This window comes from Setaria italica, chromosome IX (genome assembly GCF_000263155.2).
Source record: "Setaria italica strain Yugu1 chromosome IX, Setaria_italica_v2.0, whole genome shotgun sequence".
Taxonomy (NCBI): Eukaryota; Viridiplantae; Streptophyta; class Magnoliopsida; order Poales; family Poaceae; genus Setaria; species Setaria italica.
This window is the reverse complement of record NC_028458.1, coordinates 36,614,934-36,636,109: the sequence shown is the minus strand read 5'-3', so window position 1 is coordinate 36,636,109 and position 21,176 is coordinate 36,614,934. Positions and strand designations below refer to the sequence as shown.

At 45.6% G+C, this 21,176-nt stretch overlaps 4 protein-coding genes and 1 pseudogene across 7 annotated transcripts in view; 2 read left to right on the top strand and 3 right to left on the bottom strand.

Annotated features, from left to right (window-relative positions):
- Window positions 1–737: 737 nt before the first annotated feature.
- LOC101768004 (polyadenylate-binding protein 1) lies at window positions 738–4,236 on the bottom strand. Of its 3 annotated transcripts, none has more exons than XM_022822905.1 (6): window positions 3,961–4,234; window positions 3,721–3,796; window positions 2,176–2,252; window positions 1,754–1,945; window positions 1,596–1,669; window positions 738–1,145 (listed from the first exon to the last, which is right to left on the bottom strand). In XM_022822905.1, exons 1-6 carry the CDS (start codon window positions 4,108–4,110, stop codon window positions 1,091–1,093), a joined length of 624 nt encoding a protein of 207 aa, XP_022678640.1. In that variant the 5' UTR covers window positions 4,111–4,234; the 3' UTR covers window positions 738–1,090. The 3 variants fall into 3 exon arrangements, 2 of the variants coding, with proteins under 2 accessions (XP_022678640.1, XP_004986800.1); XM_004986743.2 differs by having other exon boundaries at window positions 2,176–2,255; window positions 3,961–4,233; XR_002675685.1 differs by having other exon boundaries at window positions 1,031–1,145; window positions 1,490–1,669; window positions 2,176–2,255; window positions 3,961–4,236.
- Window positions 4,237–6,230: 1,994 nt separating this feature from the next.
- LOC101767606 lies at window positions 6,231–9,515 on the bottom strand (annotated as a pseudogene).
- A 333-nt stretch (window positions 9,516–9,848) lies between these two features.
- LOC101763654 (serine/threonine-protein kinase SAPK3) lies at window positions 9,849–13,054 on the bottom strand. Its single transcript, XM_004983563.4, has 9 exons — window positions 12,661–13,054; window positions 12,366–12,440; window positions 11,858–11,959; window positions 11,704–11,757; window positions 11,531–11,623; window positions 11,328–11,420; window positions 10,649–10,753; window positions 10,424–10,522; window positions 9,849–10,332 (listed from the first exon to the last, which is right to left on the bottom strand). The coding sequence occupies exons 1-9, from the start codon at window positions 12,781–12,783 to the stop codon at window positions 10,075–10,077; spliced, it is 1,002 nt and encodes a 333-aa protein (XP_004983620.1). The 5' UTR covers window positions 12,784–13,054; the 3' UTR covers window positions 9,849–10,074.
- Window positions 13,055–15,193: 2,139 nt separating this feature from the next.
- On the top strand, window positions 15,194–18,708 carry CBL1 (calcineurin B-like protein 1). Of its 2 annotated transcripts, XM_004983562.4 has the most exons (8): window positions 15,198–15,818; window positions 16,097–16,179; window positions 16,894–16,953; window positions 17,058–17,166; window positions 17,241–17,293; window positions 17,503–17,583; window positions 17,690–17,802; window positions 18,140–18,708. In XM_004983562.4, exons 1-8 carry the CDS (start codon window positions 15,740–15,742, stop codon window positions 18,201–18,203), a joined length of 642 nt encoding a protein of 213 aa, XP_004983619.1. In that variant the 5' UTR covers window positions 15,198–15,739; the 3' UTR covers window positions 18,204–18,708. The 2 variants fall into 2 exon arrangements, with proteins under 2 accessions (XP_022679212.1, XP_004983619.1); XM_022823477.1 differs by lacking the exon at window positions 16,894–16,953 and having other exon boundaries at window positions 15,194–15,818.
- Window positions 18,709–19,438: 730 nt separating this feature from the next.
- Window positions 19,439–21,176, top strand: part of LOC101762836 (putative casein kinase II subunit beta-4) — a 5,482-nt gene continuing 3,744 nt past the window's right edge. Inside the window, exon 1 of the mRNA XM_004983561.2 lies at window positions 19,439–19,894. Coding sequence (XP_004983618.1) covers window positions 19,741–19,894 — 154 coding nt within the window. The 5' untranslated portion in view covers window positions 19,439–19,740. The remainder of the gene's footprint in view (window positions 19,895–21,176) is intronic.

Here is a 21,176-nt window from a genome sequence, read left to right as displayed (position 1 = left end):
TAATTAGACTTAGATTCGTCTAGTGAATTAGCCTCCATCTACGTAAATAGTTTTATAATTAGTTCATATTTAATCCTAATTAGCCTCCGAATATTCAATGTGACATGAATTTTAGTCCGGACTAAAGATCCAAACATTGCTACCGGGTACTCTGCTGATTTGTCGAGTACCACGATTGTACAGCTTGTACCTTGAATGCTTGATGAAGCTTTGCAGTGTGCATCAAGATGGGTCAGTTCTGAAGGTGCCCTGCTTTGTCGCTGAATGGAGTACTAAGCTATGGTTACAAACAGCCACACAAACAGAAGCATTATGATAACACAGAACAAAGAAAGATAATAGCAAAGCACAAACCCCAAGCTTCTCAATATAGTATATCAGCTTTCTTGCATATGAAATCCGAAATCTCAGTTGGAAATGGACTGCCTTAAATCCTAGATAGCTATAAACTCAGGTATTGCACCAAACTCTGAAGTATTCGAAAGTAGAAACCCCAGAAATACGAAATCTCCAAGAACACATGAACAGAGCCTTGCAAAGCATGGAGACAAGACAAATAGGAACATTTTTTTTTGAAATAAAATAGGAACAAATTTTTCACCCAGGCAATTGTGGGTACATAATGCAACACAACCGTCGTTCCGTACAGAACAGCAGAACATTCAGATTAACTGAACATCAAAAGGCAGCAATAGAACATCCAGATTAACCGAAAATCAAAAGTCATACTTCATGTATATTGGACTTTGGACATCACATAACTAGAGTTAATCCGTTGCAACTTTCAGGTCAAAAGAGGGCTCTGAACAAAAGTACAGTTCTTGCCAATCCGGTTGATTTCAGATAATTGCAGAAAAACTCATGGATGCGCAAAAAAGAGTCATTTTCTAAGGTTGAAGGATGTTATTACAGTTTGAACTTCAAGGGAGGTACGGCAATGAAGAAACTATGTAAGAGCTGAGTCTTCCGGTTCCTGCCTATTCGGGATGCACAACGCTGGAACTATACTTCTATACCACGATTTGTTGGGGGGAGATTTGCTAGGTCTAGAAAACTGAATGGATCAGCGAATCACATCAGCCCAGTAGGATCAGTAGTAAGGGCTGTAGCTGTACCCCAGGAACCTCCTGAACCTTGGTACCTTCCTGCAGAGAAGATAAAACCAAAATTAGAAATGTTATTCAGGAGAATCAGAAAATCCACCACATTTGAAGAATCATAAGGCTTGCTTTCAAGATCAGCATCTACACTAAGAACGCTTCAGTCATGTTTTTCTCCAGGAAGAAGCCAACAAGCAAGCTTCGCAGAGAAGATGGAGATCTCATTTGGTAAATATTAGCTTGCAAAGGTGAGAGATAGGGAGATGGTGATGGGCACAAGTTCGACAAGCCACAAATGACACTCCTAACACATTCTATCTCCTTTCAACAGATAAGATTAGCTTCTGGAGAAGCTAGGCAAATGAGCCAGTCAAGTGGAGCTAGGTCACCTCAAAAGTGATAATGTGATGATTGCACCTAATCAAGATAGCACTTCCACGTTTATCATCTTTCCACATCCACGCGTAATGTATCTCCATGATGAAATATCCTTACCCATATGATGGATAGAAAGGATGCCTTCCCCTAGATTGCTTCATTCCTGGAATGTTGGTTCTTTTCGGACAGACCTAAATGTAAAAAGCAGCAGATAAAAGAAATGTTACGAAGTTGAAACCAATCGCGCGTAAATATTACAGCAAGTTCTTTTGGACCTTCAAAGGACGACCATGAAGTTCCGTTTCATTCAAAAGAAGAGCATTCTGAACAGCCTCAACTTCATCAAACTCCACATAAGCAAATCCTTTAGGTTGACCAAAACTGTCTGTCAAGATTGTCACTCTGTTGATAGTTCCACAAAACTGAAAATGCTGCTGAACTTCCTCTGGCAAGCAAGCATAGTCAACCTGAAGCAAGGTGACACATGGCACCATGTTAATACATTTTTGAAAAGTGTTTGCTTATAAAATATATACAACACCATTAATCCCAGCCACAGGAAGAAATAATTAAAGTTTATTGAAGTGCTCCCTTTGAATACAGAATCAATGCTCAAGGGCTACAGGATATTTACAAGTGTCTTGGACATGCTTGAATAACACTAGGACAAGCAGCACAAAAGGAGAAGAAAACTCACATTCCCGACATAGATGGAGCGGGCATCCACCTCTGCCGTTTCAGCTGTTGCTGCTGCTGCTGCTGTTTCAGATTCTTCTTCTGGGAATACAAACAAAAAGAAAAAGAGTGGTAAACAGACTATAGAGTATAATGGAAAACTGAAACGGTACTCCATTGAAGCATTAGGGTGGGGGAAAACAAATTACTGCACAGCACTTGCAATCAGAATTATGAAGCATGTCATAAGAAAAGGTACTTAAACACAGCAATGAACCAACTAAATACTATGGTCGTGTAAAGTATAGATGTTCTTACGAATTAAGTAAATAAGCAGAGGTATGGTATGATGCATATCTTACTTTGCAGTTTGCACACCTTCAAATATTTGCAAAATACACTAAACAAGATCATATGAAAGTTTGTCTTCACTGCCAATCAATTTTCAGAAGCAGAAGTACCAATAGGGTGAAGGAGATGGCTATAAGAAATTAAGCTGAGCATAAGCTTTAGTCACATTGTGTCTATGTGTACAAATTGTGGTTTCTATGGAATATAGTGTTAGCGTCATCATGGTGCCCTATGCAAGCACAACTGTGTAACCAGAATAGAATTTTATGCATCTGAAATCTCCACTCTTACACCAATAAATTCTAGCAAGGGGACAGAATACATTGCAATGATCCTTTTGCGTTTACTTGGATGCTTTCATCACTGAACTAGATGCCTGATGAACATATTTCCTAGCTGTACTGGATCATAATTGAATCCTAGGAGACACAGGAGTACCATTAGGCAAAAATCAAAATGCAGGTCCGGTCTGATGAGCTGATGATTCTATCTAGAAACACAATTGTTAACCACAGGAAATAGCCCTCTAAGGTCTCCATTGGAATGCAGGATTCTCAATATGTTCAATGCCAGAATGTGCTTGCTTAAAGCATCTTAGATAGCTTACCTACTGAATTGTAACTATACTAGGCATGCTTTGACTTTGACCACAATATATCAATCAATCAGTCCTCATCTCAGATAGCTTACCTACTGAATTGTAACTAAACTAGGCATGCTTTGACTTTGACCACAATATATCAATCAATTAGACCTCATCAAAAGCTGATCAATTTCAATAAAAAAAATACTATCACTGACCAACAGAGCAAATAATGACAGGACACAGACATTATACTCATCAATCCACGTAACACCTGAGAACGCTGAAGTGTGGCATCCAGTATTCATCAATCCACTCTAACAAATATATTAGTTTACTGCAACCGCACAACAAAACATCTCCTCGAACATGATCAAATAGAATAGAAAATAGCCATTTATTGGCAGAAAAGTGAAGCCAACTACATTGCACCAGAAGGACCGACATGCTCCAAACAAACAGCACCGCAAGTTCAAGCACATATCACCTAAAAGGCTGAATTAGCATGCTGTCCTCCTCCTCCAGTATCCAGCCAACCTCCACAGTTCAATCCAGTGCCGGCTCGCACAGACGAAACAAACCGCTAACAAGGCAAAGTGGCAAACAGAGATGGCGTGTTAGCGACCGGATTACCATGCGATGCAGCGGGTGGTATCTCGAACTCCAGCTTCTCCAACTCCCGCAGCCGCCTCCGCATTTCCTCAATCTCCTGCAGCGCCCACAATACCCTAACACGCATGAGCACAGGGCACCGCACACCACCAGAACCAAACAAAGCAAAACCATAATCGCCCCAATCCTCCACGTAGGTAGGGGGCGACATTGCAAAACACGCGCGTGCGCGCCGCGCAGGCGCACACCAGACGAACGCACCTGATCCCTGGTGGAGAGGCTGGCGCGGAGCGCGGCGGCGGAAGGGTGGTCGGCCTCTCCGCCCTGGATGGGGCAGGCGCGCGCGCGGCCGCCGGCGCCGCGCACCTCGCCGCCGCTTGGGCCTCGCTTCGCCGTCATCGTCGTCGCCATCGCCGCCAAGGCCGCCGCCGCCGCCGCCGCAAGTGCTGCTTTCGGTGCGCCTCCCAAGTCCCAACTCCTCCACCTCTTTTCGCTCGCTTGTCGTGTCTGCGACTCTGCGTGGGAGAGAGCGTGGCCGACGACGTGGTGCGGTTTTGGTTGGTCCCGGAGATGCTTATGCACTTTCTTGGTTCCAAGCTCCTAAAATTTTAATTTTTAAAAAGTTTTAATCTCACTATAGTCCATACTAAAGAGTGTCTGATTCAAGTGATTAAAAATAACCGCCTTCCTGCTCCGAAGCTCATCCCTGCCATGCTTTAGCTCCCCGTCCTCCTCCGCGTCGGTGGAGGGAGGTAGGCGAGGGGCAGCACGACCCGTCGGAGGAGGGAGGCAGGGAGGATGGGTGGCCCCCTAGCGGAGGGAGGTAGGGGAGCACGACGCGCGCCCCCCACCGGTGGAGGGAGGAAGGAGAGGGGCGGCCCGTCGGTGAAGGGAGGCGAGGGAGGACGAAGTGCGCCCATCGGAGGAGGGAGGGAGGGAGAGGGGGCGCCAGCGGAGGGAGGGAGGGGAGGATGGCGTGCGCCCGCTGGCGGAGGGAGGCAGGGGATGGCGGCACGACTAGCGGGCGCGGAGAAGAAATCGGGCGGATTCGTCTTGGGGCAGTGGACCGGCGACTTGGGTGCGGCGGACCAGCGGGGGAGGGCGCGGCTGCCGGCGTGGAGGACGGATTTAGCGGCGGCGGTGTTGGGGTTGGATGGGTCTGGCGGCGGGGGTGCGAGCGGTCGGGATGAGGGTGCAGGGGCAAGGGGCGTCCACAACCGGTTTTAGCCACTTTTAGGAGGGGTGAGGGGACTAGAGAGTTTTGGGCCTCCTAAAATTTAAAGTTTTTAAGTTCCCTTTTAGTCATAGTGTTTGGCTCTTTAGTCCCTTTTTAGTTACTTTTTAGGAGCTAAAATTTTAGGAGGTGGAACCAAACACCCTCTTACTTTTGCTCTGGGGAAGGCCAGAAGGGAAGGGGAAAAGGCAATTGGACAGATCCAACGGTCACAAGTGTACAGGTGACAGCTAGAACGGCTCGGATCAGCCCTAGACGAGACGCAAGGAATCTAGCAAGCCCAAAAACTCGTGAATTGCGGTGATACATAAGCTGACAGGAAGCAATATTGCCTGAATAATATCATGAATAAGATCATAACGGAAAGAAATGCATGAAACATGGATCTTACTCGACTTGTTACTTGTTAGATAGTGACTTCAAGCGCACAAGCTCAATTCGAACGTCCAGCTTAGGATGGATGATTGCCCATGTGTTCGCGGGCTTAGGAAGAGTTTGAGAGCAAATGGACAGGCATGGTGATGAGGCGATAACGTTAATGCTTCTAAATTTTAGTCAGTTGGATCCAAACCGCCGAAGAGGTCCTTAGAGTGGGTGGATGGTTGCCGGTGTGTACCAAGACTTACAAAAATTTTGAGAGCAAATATGAGGAGGCTACATCTTGAGATAGAGGAAGAAGATGATTGAGCATCATTGGATCGTCAAGCTGAACGTGGCTAGTATAAAGAGCTAGAGGGTATATATTCAAGATAGGGACGTCCACTTCGTGCTGTCCATATACTATGGAGGTCAAGCTAAACGTAGCCAAAGAAGAACCAGTAGTGAATGTCAAGGCGATCCCGTTCATGATGTCCATAGGCTATGGGGGACTGGGGGCTGCGCTGAACATGGCCAAAAAAGAGCTAGAGCATATCAAGGGAAGGCATACGTCGATCACGCGTGCACCGCGATCATGATCGAGGAAGTCAGCTGGCTCAAGGCGCATGAAGGTGTTACCGAAAAATACATTGATAGATAAACAACTCAAATAACCTATACGTAGCTCATCACCATGAGAAAAATAGAAACATGATTAGAAGAAAAATGTTGTTTGTTGTTTTAACTATCACTAACACAGTTGAAGCCACGCTAGCATAACCTCCGCGGCCATATTCACAAATCTAACTTTAGATGCACAAAACAATCTTCCTTTTTCAATTAAGATGATAGCAACATCCACCAACATATTTTTTCATGAATTAATAAAACGGAGAAAACACCATATTGCATTCGCTTTGGACTGATTACTGAACCCCTGTTAAAGATGAAGACATTATTTTGAGAAAAAAATGGCAGTATATTGTTTTGAGAACGGCTAGTTAAATATGAAGACATTTCATATCTATACTGCTAAAAATCAATTGGAGCCTATTATTTGTCAAAGAAGAACTAAGGGATGTGAATATATCTTCCCTAGCGGCTGTCAATAGCTTATAGCCTTAATTATAAGTGGCAAAATTCAAGCTTCATCCCTTATCCTCTTAAGCAATAGCCCTGGACATCAATTTGTTCCATGTCATGTTTCTCTTCTTCCTTAGCCTGTCAGCAATGGCAAAAGCCAGCTCGAGGGACTGCGATGCGTTCAGCCTGGGGTCACAGTGTGTGTGGTAGCGATCACCGAGATCATCAAATGTCACTGCCTTGGATCCACCAATACATTCTGTAACGTCCTGCCCCGTCATCTCCAAGTGAACACCTCCGGGGTGGCTTCCCTCTTGCTCATGAACATCAAAGAAAGCCCTGAGCTCAGCCTGAACATACAAGAAGTGTCAAGTGTATGAAAATACATACGTCAGAAGGTTGCTTATTACCAAACGAAAGCAGAAGGCCTGCTCTTACCTGGTTGCATCGAATGATCTTGTCTTCAGCCCACACGGTGCCCTGATGGTGTTCCCGTGCATTGGATTGCTAACCCAAGTAACAATCATCCCAGCTTGGCGAACTGCTCTGATCATATGTGGAAGCTTGACACGCATGTTCTCAGCCCCCATTCTTGTGATAATGGTCAATCTACCGGGCTTGTTGTGAGGGTTCAGAATCTCACACAACTTCACCAGCTCTGATGGATCAAGCTTATCACTTACCTATATAGCATATACAAGTTAACACTGGCCAGAGGAAGATAACAACAAAACAGTAACTAATATGCTTCTCTTCATAACTGCTGAAAACTAGACATTGCACTGACTACCAGTACAATACTAAAGGCTACAAGACTGCAGCTCTTATAGTTTTTCGAGAAAAAAGGATGAGATCTGATAGCTAAGTAATAAAAGTTCACATATAAAATGTACTTTCAAATGTTACTTATGACCATATATGAGAAATACATCGATCAATAACAATAAGACACGTAGCTTGAGGATTTCTATATTATATGAAAAGATGTTAACCGGAGATTTTACCCACACATACTCTGGTGGCATGGTTATTACCTTTACACCCAGAGGATTTGAAATACCACGAAGGAATTCAACATGAGCACCATCCAGCTGCCTAGTCCTCTCACCGACCCAAAGCATGTGTCCAGAACAGTCATAGTACATCCCAGAAATGGAGTCCTCCCTAGTCAGTGCTTGCTCATATTGTAAGTGAAGGCACTCATGGGATGTCCATAACTCAGCTGTGGTCATGATGGGGTGTCGAGTAGTCAGACCAGCAGCAGCCATAAACCCAACGGCATCCTGAACCCTCTGAGAAAGCTCCAGATACCTGCTAGCACGAGTTATCATATAGATCTGTAGTATAGTGTATAAGAATGAATAGCACAAACAGTTGGATAAACAAACTACTTCGTTATATTTGTTATTTTGCTCACTGGATTTTCTACCTGAAGCAAAGCCAGTAACAGGTGAAGTTTTGATTGAGAAAATAAAACAAGTGAAAAATAGTAGGATAAAACTAAAAGCAGAAGGCATAGTTACTCGATGACACTGGCTAAGTACCTGTCTCCTTGTGTGCTGTGCCTCAAGAAATCGAGATTCCACTGGGTGACTCTCTGAAGATCTGCAAACCCTCCATGGGTAAATCCTCTGAGAAGATTCAGTGTGCTTGCTGACTGGTTGTAGGCCTTAATCAGCCTTTCAGGATCTGGTACACGTGATTTCTCATCAAAAGTGTCCCCATTGATGATATCCCCTCTATAGGTATAGAGGGGAAGCGTTACCCCATCTCTAGTCTCAGTTGGGTTCGATCTTGGTTTAGCAAATTGACCACCCAACCTTCCAACCTGAAATACACATTGTCAACACCTATTATAAAGTATAAACTACTTGGGAGTACCTCTTCTAATCTAATATAAACTACTCCTACTTAATAACCTGCTGGCTCAAACAACAGGCTAGTGTTGCATTTTGCTAATGTGGAATGATAAGTCAAGGTTCACAAATGGACAAACTTATAAAATTTTTTAATGGTAGCACTTTTCATTTTTCCAATCGTAACAAAAGAGCAAGTTAAGAGACTGAAATACAGAATATTGTTTTCAGGACATCATCAATGTATTTTTCTTATTTGTAAATATCCACAGCAGTGATGCTAAACAGATGTGATCCTAGTGTCAATACTGTGTTGGTTTTCGTTTTTCTTTATTTTTACTTAATATTTTGCATATGTCCAATCTGCATCTTGTCACAGTCTCCACAGTCAGACACCCATCTCTGATCTTGTGATAACCTGAGTCCTCTTTTCGCACATTGAACAAATATGAAATATCTAAAAACACGGCATGGAAAATAGATGCTTCAACGTATTTTCAATTTCCAATTTTCATTTCGCTTATAGTTTGATGATGAATTAAAAGCAATTCACAATACCAGAAAACAATCATTCTGCTACCGAGCAGTGAACTACACAGCACCGAAACTTAACACAGGGACATTTGTAATGTTATCTAAAGAGAAATTGGGACTTGGGAGGATGACAAAAGGGACCCTAAAACAGATCAACTGAAAACATAGGTTTAAATGTCACGAACGTGCCAAATGCTAAATGATGATAGATATGGAGGCGCATAGAAGTCATATCCATAACAATCCAAACAAAAGTCAGACATTCTCGTTAGGGCAGTGCAAATCGTGCATTTAGGCGCGGATTTCCAAACGGAAGAACGATCTTTTAGTAAGAAGAAACAATGCTTGGATTAGATCAGGGAGGAGGAGAGGACGAGAGGTCGTGAGTGGTGAACCATGGAGGGATTGGACGAGGACGACCTTGATGGTGGGCATCTGGCCGCCGAAGGTGAGGATGACGGCCATCTGCAGCATGAGCCGGAACGTGTCGCGGATGTTGTTGGCGCTGAACTCCTTGAAGCTCTCGGCGCAGTCGCCGCCCTGCAGGAGGAACGCCTCCCCGAGCCGCTCCTCCAGCTTCCGCGCCTCGCCCGCGAACACCAGCGGCGGGAACGTCTCCAGCGCGCGCTCCGTGGCCTCCAGCGCGGCCGGGTCAGGGTACTCCGGGAGTCCGGGATCTGACGCGCGGGGCGCGAACGCCAGCTGCCCGGCGCCCGCTCGCCCGCCGACCCCGCAGCTGCCGCGCGCACCATCGTGGGGCCCCGCCGCGGCCTCGTCTGCGGCACGAGGAGCCGTGGGGCACTGGGGGGAGCCGGCGGCGCGGTGGGCAGGGAGGGGAGATCGAATCGGGGGGAGCGAACCGCGAGAGGAAAGGAGGCGTGCGCGGCGCGCGAAACGCTTCGCATGCAATACATCGCCGCTCGTGTGTGCACGTGGCGACGCCGCGGCGCGTGGCAGAGTGCACAACCGCACAATGAAATGGACCGTCGAGATTTGGAAGTTGGAACACAAGATTTTGTTTGAAGGGTTTTCCCCATTTCACTTTCGCTAGCAGTTTAATTTTGAGGGCAGCTTCGTAGACGTTCGACGAGATTCAACATCTTTACTTTTATTTAAATCAATCACTGCACCCTATAGTTAATCCCGTGCAATGCAACGTACAATTGTACAGCGCTATACAGAGTAACAATGCAGCATTCCTTAACACACACACTCGCTTGGTTTACTTATGGTTGGTTAGGTCCGACGGCACCACATCCAGTTCCGAGATCCTGTATCTGCAGCCCAAGGGCCTCTGCATGCAAGAGCTGATCAGTAGGTGTCCTCGGGGTCAGCCTCTTCCTCTTCGCTCTCAAGCTCGGCCATCTCGGCGAGGAGCGCCGGGTCCACCACCTTGGACATGTCGCCTGGGGTCTTGGCCTCCTGGACGATCCGCATGATCTCGTCCACGGCCTGCGCCGGCTCGGCGGCCTCCTTGTCCTTGTAGTTGGCCTTCTCCCTCTCCGAGATCTCCCTCGGCAGGTTCTTCAGGAACCAAGGGTGCTGCTTTATCTCCGGGATCGTGATCCTCTTCAGCCAGACAAGAGTTTCCAGAAGGGTTCACTTTGTCAGTCAATCTCAAGGATAACTTAGATTTCCTGAACAGAAAAGGAGGAAGTACCTTTGAAGGATCGGAGACGAAAATTTGAGACAAAAGGCGTCTGCAGTCTGAAGACACTCTCACATAATCCGGGATGGAGTATTGCACGCCAAGAATCCTCTGTCAGGCACAAGACGCACATTTGCGTTGCTTTCAGAGTTCCATGCTTCCAGATTCACCAAACAAGCAACTGAAGCGAGCTGTGATAACCGACAGAAGGGAAAGGGAGATGGATGAGATGATTACGCTGATCGTTTTGCGGAAGTTCTTTGGATCCTCGGGATCTTCAAATGGATACGACCCCACGAGCATTACGTACAGTGTCACGCCGCAGGACCAAACATCTGCTACCTGGATGCGAAGAATTAGTTATTCACAACATGCAAAGTTTGCAAACACTATGTTAAGTTTCAGAAAGTTCAGAAGCCTAAACGCAACACTGGAACGACTTCATATTCCTGCTTGTTTTCAGTGTAAGCAGTTTCAGTGGTAGTGACCCAATGAAGCAACTAGTACCTAAATGCTATATTACTGTCTTCATAAAAAAATGCTATATTACTGTGGTCACGCAACGTTAGAAAAAGAATGCACTCTATGTCCAGAACCAAATTCTCAGCAGTCAGTGCTTTTTTCTGCATAAAGGACTACTGCTTTCTTTCAGTGACAAAACAATATTCTGTGAAGGATTCAAACTTTCTTCTTAATACAAAGATGCGCAGGCTGCGTATTCTCAAAAAAGGTGAAGGATTCAAACTTCAAATCCTCAGTCAACAAATAGATATGAAATTTGAAGTTACTAAACTAGCAAACTCCTATAGCTCAGTTCTCATATAAAGAATTCAAAATTTTGTATAGTTAATGGAATAGTAGTACAAAATACAGTGTAGAGCTTAGGACTGTCAAAAAAAGGCAATAAGTCATTCACCTTGCCATCATACTCTTTTCTTGAAAGAACCTCGGGTGCTATGTAAGCTGGGGTGCCAACTGTTGATTTTGGTTTTGAATGCAGCAAAGCAGACTGAAAAGCACACAAGCGAAGTTTGTAACTGATTCAACGACACAAGAGAAGTCAGTAACTGGTAAAGTTAAGATGCAGAACAGAGCCAGTGCAGTATCCACATATTGCACCTTTGAGTAACCAAAGTCACAAATTTTTACGCGAGGTGTTGGACTCCCATCAAGGAGGGTGTTCTCAAGTTTAAGATCACGGTGACAAATTTCCTGCATTCACATTTGCAGTTCATTAACTCTTGTGCACTGCTATTCCTGAACATTGTAGACTGTTTGAAGCAAAACCATACCATGGAATGGCAGTAGCTGACCCCTGATATTAGCTGCTGAAAGAAATACCTGGACTATTGACATTAACAACAAAAGAAACACACAATATTAGTCAGGCATGGTTTGGGGCTATGAACATAAGCTCATGATAGGACAAGTAGGGCCAAAACGAACCTCATCTTCACTGAATCGCCCTGCGGTGCAGATTTTCTCAAAGAGCTCTCCACCAGCAGCATATTCCATTACAATGGCGAGATGTGTGGGTGTTAAACAAACCTGTTAGCAATTGATTCACAGAACAAACTATGAGCTTGTGATGCAATTTAGTCTTAATAAGATGATAAATTGTTCAATGTTTGAAAAATGATTCAGCTAAGCTCGTACTTAGAATAAACTAGGATGCCTCTGAAACTACTCTGACAACTATCAATTGACATAGTTTGTGGCTTTGTGCAGCTCGGCTAATAGTGGATTCAGTGCTGCTAAGCATAGGGCAGATACAGTCATCATGCGAACAAAACAACACACTATCCTTTATCTCCCAAAAGGTACCAGTTCTACTTTGTAGCCACACTTTTCAGTTCAGACTTCAGAACCATAAAACTTCATCAATTAAATTCGACAAAAGCAACCGATAAAGATACCAATCAATCGATAAATGAGCTAAAATTTTCTGAATTACCTCCTTGAACCGTACGATGTTAGGGTGTCGGAGCGACTGGTGATTGATGATCTCCCTCTGCACATTCTCATCAATCTGCACAGATACACTACTCAAAAAAACTATCCAGGAAACACCACACAAATCCAAAAAAAAAAAACTCAAGTCAGAGGCACTTTCTAGACTGGAACCCCCAATTTCCTCACCATGAAACGACCCTCCAACACCATACCAAATCCCAATTCCGACTCCACCAAACCCCAAAATCAAGCACGAACGGGAATCAAAAGCCCAAAGCCTCGCGACTACTGCGTACCTTCTTGCCCCTCTCGATGTACTTGACGGCGACGAGCTCCTTGGTCTGCTTGTCCCTGACCAGCCTCGCGACCCCGAAGTTACCGGCGCCGAGCTCCTTCAGCGCCTCGTACCTCTCCTCCATTTGCAGCCCCCACACCCGCCCAAAGACCTCCCGAAAATGGTGACTCCAGAGCAAAGGAATCTCCCGGAGAACGAAGAACCAAGCGACCGACCCAATCAGAAGCTCGCGAGCTCTAACTGAACCAGACTAGGCCGAATAGAGAATTCCTCGGTCGCGGTCGCGGCGTCGACGCGAAAGCGACGAAGTGATGAAGGGATGTTGGACTTGGAGGCCAAGCGACGCGACGTCGGCGACGGCAGGGGTGACGTGGCCGCGCAAGTGCGGCAATGCGCGGCCTGGCGCGACGCGGCGAGGCGAGGGCCCATATGCTCGACACGTGGAGGAGAAAGCAGTGCTCTTCCTGAAGCGCGCGGGGGTGGGTGAGCGTGAGCCCGGCCGGAGTGCCGTCGCTGTTTAGTGGGCCCGCGCGTGGCGCGTTGAGCCAAACCGCGGCCGGCAGGTGGGCGGCCCGCTGGCTGGTGGTCCGTGGCATACATACCCATCGACCGAATGCGACGTGGCCTTTACCCGGGGCCCACCACCGGTCCGTTCAACGTAGACCCCATGCAGGCCCAGTTGTCGGCCCAGTTTGCTTGCATATGGAAATTCCTAAGCAAAATGCGAAGCACAGGGCTGATTTTATGGGCCTATTACGCGTTTCGTTTCTTGAGTTCTGTTTCTCATTTTCTCAGCAAAAGATTTGACTGTTCTAAAAAAGCAAAAAAAATTTGACCTTTTCCTACCGTGATTTTCCTTTAAAAACACATGGAATTGCTGAAAAACAGAATATTTTTGCACCAAGTGGAAAAAGATGGGGCGAGATAGGAAAAAGGTATGACAATTGACAAGCCATGTCGGTTTATAACATAGAACTAAACACTCGCCTAAGAAACTATTGCATGTCTAATAAATGCCAATCTTAACTTTGTGGAAAATGTTGATGTTCCATAACAGAACAGGTCCAAGCAAATGGTTTTAACTTGATCAGGCATTTTTCTTTTGTTCTTTTGCAAAAGAAAAAAACTCAGGGACTAGCCTCGTCTTCTTTTCATTGTAATGAGTACTCCGGCCTATTAATTCATGGCAAGTACAAAGATTGACCAAGAAACCCGTTCTTTCTTTCTGACGCTTGGCGAGCACAAAGACGAGCTCCCAAATTAGGGGCTGTTTAGTCCTTCTAATTAGCATCCGAACATCCAATGTGACAGGATTAAACATGAGTTAATTATAAAATTAATTGAAGAACTCCTGGGCTAATTTGCGAGGTGAATCTATTAAATTTAATTAATCCAAGGGTTACTGTAGCACCATATTATCAAATCATGAACTAATTAGGTTTAATAGATTCGTCTCACGAATTAGTCTCCATCTATGTAATTAGTTTTGTAATTAGACTATATCTAATACTTCTAATTAGTATTTAAATATCCGATGTGACAGGGCTAAAGTTTAACCACCTGAGCCAAACACCCACTTAGACTCTTCCAAGCTAGTCCACCATTTCAGCAAAAGTACCCATCGATTCAGATCTAGATCTCTTTAGCTTCCCCATAGTCTGTTTCCAACATTGCTATGCGCGCTTGTAGACCCAATTTCATAGCTTCTTGAACACCATAGCGGCGGGCCAGTGTTTCGGCCTCTAAAATATTGCAATTACTCGTACGGGTGATACCTGGTGGCTTAAGTGAGAACAAACAACCCATGATCGTTCCAAATCAATGGCCCCCGTGTATCGTCCTTGTAGTCTTGAGAAGCGTCGGCAATCAGTGGTATCATAAACCAAGCGACTTGAGATAAAATCAAACACTTGTGATAATCTTCCATCATCAATCGCAATCATGTGCAAGTGCAATGATTGTAGTATAATAATCTGGCCGGTTGTAATCTTATATCGCACAAAAGCTAGATAGCGCTCCGCATTTTAGAACACAAACTAGTTCAATTAACTGAGAGATCTTTATGGGCATAATTTCGCACGCCTGCCGGGTCGATAATGCTATCAAGGAGGAGTCGGAACAGCATATTTTCAGACTTCAGAATAGTCTTGGTTCCCCCAAAGGAAAAGACATTGAGTATACTAGTTTAAAATCAAGAAGTCTCGCGAATCCCGTCTCCGGAGCTGACCAGACGCAAATAATTCCAGCAGAATAATCGACCAGGAACCGAGCCGCCGGCTGCCGCGACCGAGTGACCTTCAAGGTGGGCGCGCGTGCGCCGCACTGCCTCCTCCCGTCCGTTATTCTGGGCGTGTCCAGCCAGCGACGGCCGACGGGTGCGAGGCCGAGAATAGCCGCCGCCGCGTGGGGGGTGATCCGCGCGGCTGCGCTGTCGCGTGCCGAATCGCTCGTGCCGTCGCGCGGCTTCGTCTCGGCACGGCACCCCTTTTCGCCGCACGTTTTGGCCTCTTTTCCAGTAGAAGAAGCGTCGAAAGGCCCCGAGGCACATGCGCCGGCGTGGCGGAGACTGACCCCGAGGCCGAAGCCAACGCGGGGGAGGGAGGGAGAGGAGCCCCTGCCCCTGGCCGACCCGGGGGCCAGGGCTCAGCTCCCCGCCCGCGTCTCGTCTCTGCTTCGACGCGTGTGCGCGACCAGTGCGCCCACACTGTCTGGTCCGTTCCGCTACCCGCCCCCACCAACCAATCACCGCCGCGTCGCCTCCTTTCCCCCGCCCGCCCGCCCGGACTCGCCTCGCCTCGCCTCGCCAAGTCGCCAGAAGAAGCCAGGCTGCAGCCGCCACCCGAAGCCCCAGCCTCCGCCACTCCGTCCTCCGACCCCGCGCCGCCGGCCCAGATCCGCTCGTACCCCTCACTCACTCGCCTCGCCGCCGCCGCCCGCGCTGCCGCCGCTCTGCGGCGAAGGCAGCTGCGAGGGCGGGCCCCATTTTCTAGGCGGGACCGCGGGCGGCGGTATTGTTCCTCACTGCGGGGCTGCCAGATTGGTTGGTTTGAGTGGTTGGCTCGCCGTTTCGCGGCGCGGCGATGGGGTGCTTCCATTCCACGGCGAAGCGGCAGCACCCTGGCTACGAGGACCCCGTGCACCTCGCCTCCCAGACCGCCTGTGAGTACGCCGTTCCCATCCCGGTCCCTATGCGTGCGAGCCACTCGCGTGTTCTTGTTCAACCTTTGATTTCATTTCTGAATGATCGCTGTGGTTGGAATCTGATTAGAAATGTCGAGTGTTTCTGTTTACATATCGGTGTAGGATACTAGGGGGTATCTTTGATGTCTGTGCAGGAGTGCTGGATGAATGCTGCGTGATCCTTTTGATCTCTGTATTTGCTTCATTGCCCTGAATAGATCTTTGCTTAAACGCGTGCATTTGTTCTGTGTATGTAGTCAGCGTTAGTGAAGTTGAGGCCCTGTTTGAGCTGTTCAAGAGCATAAGTGGTTCGGTCATCGATGATGGCCTGATCAACAAGGTATGTTGTGTTAGCCATATCTGTTGTCCTTTATCATATCGTCAGTTACTCAGTTTTATGTGGATGAACATCAGATACCTATTTAGCTTTATTAGTTGCTGATTGTGATACTGGAAGTTGAACCTTGTAATCATACATTTTGTCGTCAGCTGCAGAACTTATGCAGGAATGCTATTTTTGTGTACTGTTGTAGCCACCAAGATTTATGCTCCAACATGTGTATGTATTTTCTACACATGGTGGTTCCTCCCAAACTTTCCTTCTTATAAAGCAACCCGATGATACTTCTTGATAAAGTACTTTACTTTTATTACACGAAATTCTCACACACTTTTAATTGATTGAAGATGTGATTGGTTAACCATATTCCTAAGTTATCGCTGTAGCCTTAAGTGTGATGCCTGGCTACCCAGCTTATGAACTTAAACAAGGATATAGCTGTTTGAAAAATAAGCTCTTGCATGCCATGCAATTCATATCAGCTAAGCCAAATATGTGCTACACAACTAGAGGGAATGCATCTATATTCTAGATTTAGTTTACACATTGTGTTATATCAAGTTTATGAACTGTCGTGTTAAGTAACTCAGACAGATACAGGACTACAGATAAAATCTTGATGCCATCTTTAAAAAAAACTCGATGCCATAGGAAACTAAATTTTTGGACATAAAACCTAGAATGTTTAATCTTTGCCATCATTTTACCGCGCAGGAAGAATTCCAGCTAGCATTATTTAAAAATCAGAGAAAGGAAAATCTATTTGCTAATCGGGTATGCATCTCCTCGACAATTTATTCTAGTTTAAATTTCGCTACTGTGTTGTGCTTTCAAGAACTATCACCTTCAATTAAATTTACATGAAATTGACTTTGCAGATATTTGACCTTTTCGATGTCAAGAAAAGGGGAGTCATTGATTTTGGTGACTTTGTCCGAGCTCTGAATGTGTTTCATCCAAACATACCAATGGAAGAAAAAATTGATTGTAGGTTCTTATCTTTTTGTTTCAACTTTATCTGTTCTCATGTGCTATCTTTCTAAGCTTGAACTACCTGACAGTCTCGTTCAAGCTATATGATATGGATGGCACAGGGTTTATTGAACGGAAGGAGGTAATTGCTGGACTATTTCTGGATCTATGCTTCTGCGCATGTTTCTTAATTTAACTTCTAGTTAAAAATTAGTAAAATAGACATAAACAAGATATTTGTTAGCGCAACTGATAAGCCAGTGGCATAGACGCTTATGTACAGCTGAACTGAGGAAAGCCTCCTGCCCTTTATTGGCTATCTAAAACTTGTATTGTAATCCTCCTGTGCAGGTTAAGCAGATGTTAATTGCTCTTCTAGGGGAATCAGAGATGAGGTTATCTGATGAGATCATTGAGACAATCCTGGACAAGGTTTTTAAACATTTTCATCAGAAATTAAATAGTTGCTTCAATTGTAGATCGTTCTTGTGACCTGTCATGGAGTTAAGACTTACAGAGAATTATGTGGTGATGGCAGACATTTTCGGATGCTGATGCGAATCAGGATGGAAAAATAGATAGAGCAGAGTGGGAGAATTTTGTCACAAGAAATCCTTCCTTGATGAAGATAATGACTCTGCCATACCTCAAGTAAGTAGGATATAAAATAAAAAATTAGAAGCAGTTTGTGGAAACTATAGTGAGTATGATAGACTACAGAAATTCAGAAACATGTCAATTTTTATCTCCTTCTTAAATAAGTTATGGCCACGTCATTTTAAAGATTAACTGATGCTGTTGCCAGCAAAATATGATTGCTAAGATAATAGGGAGCATCAAAGTAACGAGCACATTTTAACTGGCATAGCGTGTTACATTGAACTGGAAGCACCACTGCCAGCTTAAAATATTTGCTTCATGTTTTGCATGAACTTTGATTTGAAGCAACAAAGGTACCCGCTAACCGGTAGCTTGGTCAATATTTCAGGGACATAACAACAACATTCCCAAGCTTTGTGTTTAACTCTGAAGTCGATGATCTTGTCACGTGACCAGATTCTCCCATAGATGTATAGTTAACGAAAAGAGTTTTTGCTTTCCTTGAAGCGCAAAAAGCAGAAGCTTGGTACGGGACTGGCCTTATGAAATGGAGGGAGGATTTATTTATGCGGCTGCCAAGAAAGGTGTGTCAAATCGGAAGCCACAGACAATGCAACAAATGTGGTATTGACGTATTGTATTTTTAACGCACGAGGCTGGTGCTTTTGTGTTGGTGATTGCGAGTTAGTAGCAGTATGCAGAAGTGGAACTTTTCCTCATTTTTTTTAAAAAAGTGGGAAGTCTGCGGTTTTACCTGTGCTGATCTCATTTTGTTCGTGTCAAAGTACCACTGCTTCTTATTGCATTTGTTTGGTTTGCAATTGCATATTGTTCGCGGTTAAGGAGCCATTTGCTGCATCGCTGCATGTGAGTTGTGGTAGCTTGTAGCCAACTGCAGCAAAGCAGCTCAACGAGATCAGCTTCTTGCAGTGTATGTACTATTTGACGTGGACCAAATGATTGCAGTAACGTGCTGTTAACATACGGACTATGGAGTAAGACAAAAAACATACTGTCACGCCGATGAATCGGTTTCCATTTTCTTCTGCCGTCTGAAATCTGAATGGTGGCAAAGCATTATCTTGTAGAACCTTCTGGTTTCTGTCAAGTTGATATGGAGCAATGTTCTGATGGGTGTGACGGGAACATGACATGGAAGCAAGTAAGCTGCAGGAGGATCGCGAATGTGACCTTTGCTACAATTTGTGCAAGCTAACAGCATCATGAAAGTTGCTGCCTTGAGTCGTGTCAGTTCAGCTCACATTTTTCTTATTTAGATGGTCAGCTTGAGATCTACCCCTCAATTTAAAAAATGTAAGGCACGGTTAGCTTCTGACTATAAATTCGGCATCACTTTCAAATGTGAATCTAATGGTACTGCATTTGTATCTCAGCATACAAACTTCTAGCCTAATTACTAGGCAATGATTAGAAAAATTGAATATTAGCATACGTTTATGTCTTACAAAATATGGTGGAAGTATGATTATTTATTGGAATGCCTAGTAATTAATGTTTGTGTGAGAATTTAACCATAATTCCGCGTCCAAAAAACTGAGAGGAAAGTAGCTTTGGCCCACAAAAAACTAGAGAAGTCCGATTGGGCCACCACTCACTCTCTAAGCCCAAGAGCCGACACCGAGGAACGCGCACTCAGAGTAAAATATCTGCAGATGTGGGGTGTCCCTTTTTGCGGGAAACCCCCGGTACCTGTCCGAATTTCAGCAGCCGCCCGCCCACCGCGCGCACGCCGCACGCCCACGGGCTCTCTCTTCCCCCTCGGCCCTCGCCCCGCGCCTCGTCACTTCTCCGATCTCTCTCTCTCGTTTCCCCCGCCTGCGCAGCCAAGAAACCCTAGCCCACAAGCGCCGACCTGCGACTCCCGAGGCTCCCCAGCAGCGGAGACCGGAGCTGCCGCGCAAGGATCGGAAGAGCGGGAGCAGCGGCGCCTTACGTGGATCAGGGTTGTTCGGCGGCGGCGGCTTGGGTATGGACCGGAAGCGCATCAAGGACGCGCTCGAGAAGCACCTCGAGAGGTCGTCTCCATCCACCTCCAGGGGCGTCGCGGCCAAGGAGAGGGAGCGCCTCGCTGCGGGGAAGCTGCCGGCGTCGCTCGGCAAGGCTGGGAAGGTGTCCGATGGTGGTAAGAGCCTAGACCGTTCGCGAACCTTCGTTGTTCTTTACCTCCTCTGCTTACCTTCATCATTGTGTACGTACTGCTGCATTGCATGCTTTGTTTTGGAAGATGCGACTTTTCTATCTTTTGGGGCAGAAACTTATGTTGAAATTTAATGCGCTATGATTAGATTTCGTGGCGTATTTTGTGTCCCCTTTGAATGAGAAGCTCACTTCATTGCCATCTCTGAAGATGGTGTGCTTCCCGCTTGTGTGCTGGTTCTTTTGCGCTAAGTGTTGTTTATAAACAATATAATCTAGGAAACTGGTGCAAATGAGTAAAAACTATAGAGTTTACGAAATGTTGGATGGTATAGGATTTAGAAGCTGAGGTGCGTCTGGAAACGAGCAATGAGGAAACAAATGGAAGTGTAACGGTATTAGTTGCAAATAATTTGGATTGCTCTAAGGACGAGATGTATCAAAGGCTACCAAACATTTATCATAGAATCGGAAAATGAATGCTTTATGTTTTCATTATTGGTTAATAGTGTAATACCTTGTTTGCTGGAGATTGTGTGATTGTTTTTTCTGCTTGCTACCCAATCTGTCAGTTGGGCCAGTGGATTCTCAAGTTTCTGTTATCTGTGAGTATCTAAAAAAACCCGACCGGCAAGGGAAAGACCGCCCCCATAGCATTGCACTAAGAAGAAATCTCAGCCAAGCTGGCCGAGAAAACCCCCAAACCCCGGCTTCACCCTATAGGGCTGCATGGTAACTTGAGCCGACCACGACCAACTGGATTGGCGACCACTGCAACTACCCCCTGGTAGGAGGGCCCAAACCAACCATAGGTGCCACAGGCCGGCACCCTGCCACTATTTTTTCGGGTTGCCAGCGAGGGGTGTTTTTTGCTGCCACTAAGATTTGAACACTGGTTGGTGTCTTCCTCAACTGGGGAGCATACCACTACACTACAAGAGTGTTGGTATCTGTGAGTATCTTTAATATGGTATTGTAAGCAACAAAGAACTTGCTGCAGCATGAGTTTGTATACTTGTATAGTATTATACTTCTGTATGGGGTGCTCTATTGACATTGAAAAAGAACTAGCAGTATACAGATCCTTATGATGAGAAAATGAGGACTTGAAAAAAAGGTGTTTTGAAGCAGTAATAAACTAGCTTTCTGGTCGAATGTTTTAGATTATAGGGGGAGAATCATGATGAACTAAAGCAATGGTCATAGGATGCGAGGCAGCAGGAAATGAGCATAGTGGTGATTGTGAGTTTATTTTTTTTTTGAAAATT

Coding starts and splice junctions, on each gene's coding strand:
- LOC101768004 (XM_004986743.2), bottom strand. CDS start 4,110: ATGGCGACGACGATGACGGCGAAGCGAGGCCCAAGCGGCGGCGAGGTG. Junction 1,946..2,175: donor GCTCCATCTATGTCGGGAAT/GTGAGTTTTCTT, acceptor ACCTTGCTTCAG/GTTGACTATGCTTGCTTGCC. Junction 1,146..1,595: donor CCTTTCTATCCATCATATGG/GTAAGGATATTT, acceptor TCTTCTCTGCAG/GAAGGTACCAAGGTTCAGGA.
- LOC101763654 (XM_004983563.4), bottom strand. CDS start 12,783: ATGGAGGAGAGGTACGAGGCGCTGAAGGAGCTCGGCGCCGGTAACTTC. Junction 11,960..12,365: donor ACATCGTACGGTTCAAGGAG/GTAATTCAGAAA, acceptor AATTGCTAACAG/GTTTGTTTAACACCCACACA. Junction 10,523..10,648: donor ACTTCCGCAAAACGATCAGC/GTAATCATCTCA, acceptor TGTGCCTGACAG/AGGATTCTTGGCGTGCAATA.
- CBL1 (XM_004983562.4), top strand. CDS start 15,740: ATGGGGTGCTTCCATTCCACGGCGAAGCGGCAGCACCCTGGCTACGAG. Junction 15,819..16,096: donor CCTCGCCTCCCAGACCGCCT/GTGAGTACGCCG, acceptor CTGTGTATGTAG/TCAGCGTTAGTGAAGTTGAG. Junction 17,167..17,240: donor AATGGAAGAAAAAATTGATT/GTAGGTTCTTAT, acceptor ACTACCTGACAG/TCTCGTTCAAGCTATATGAT.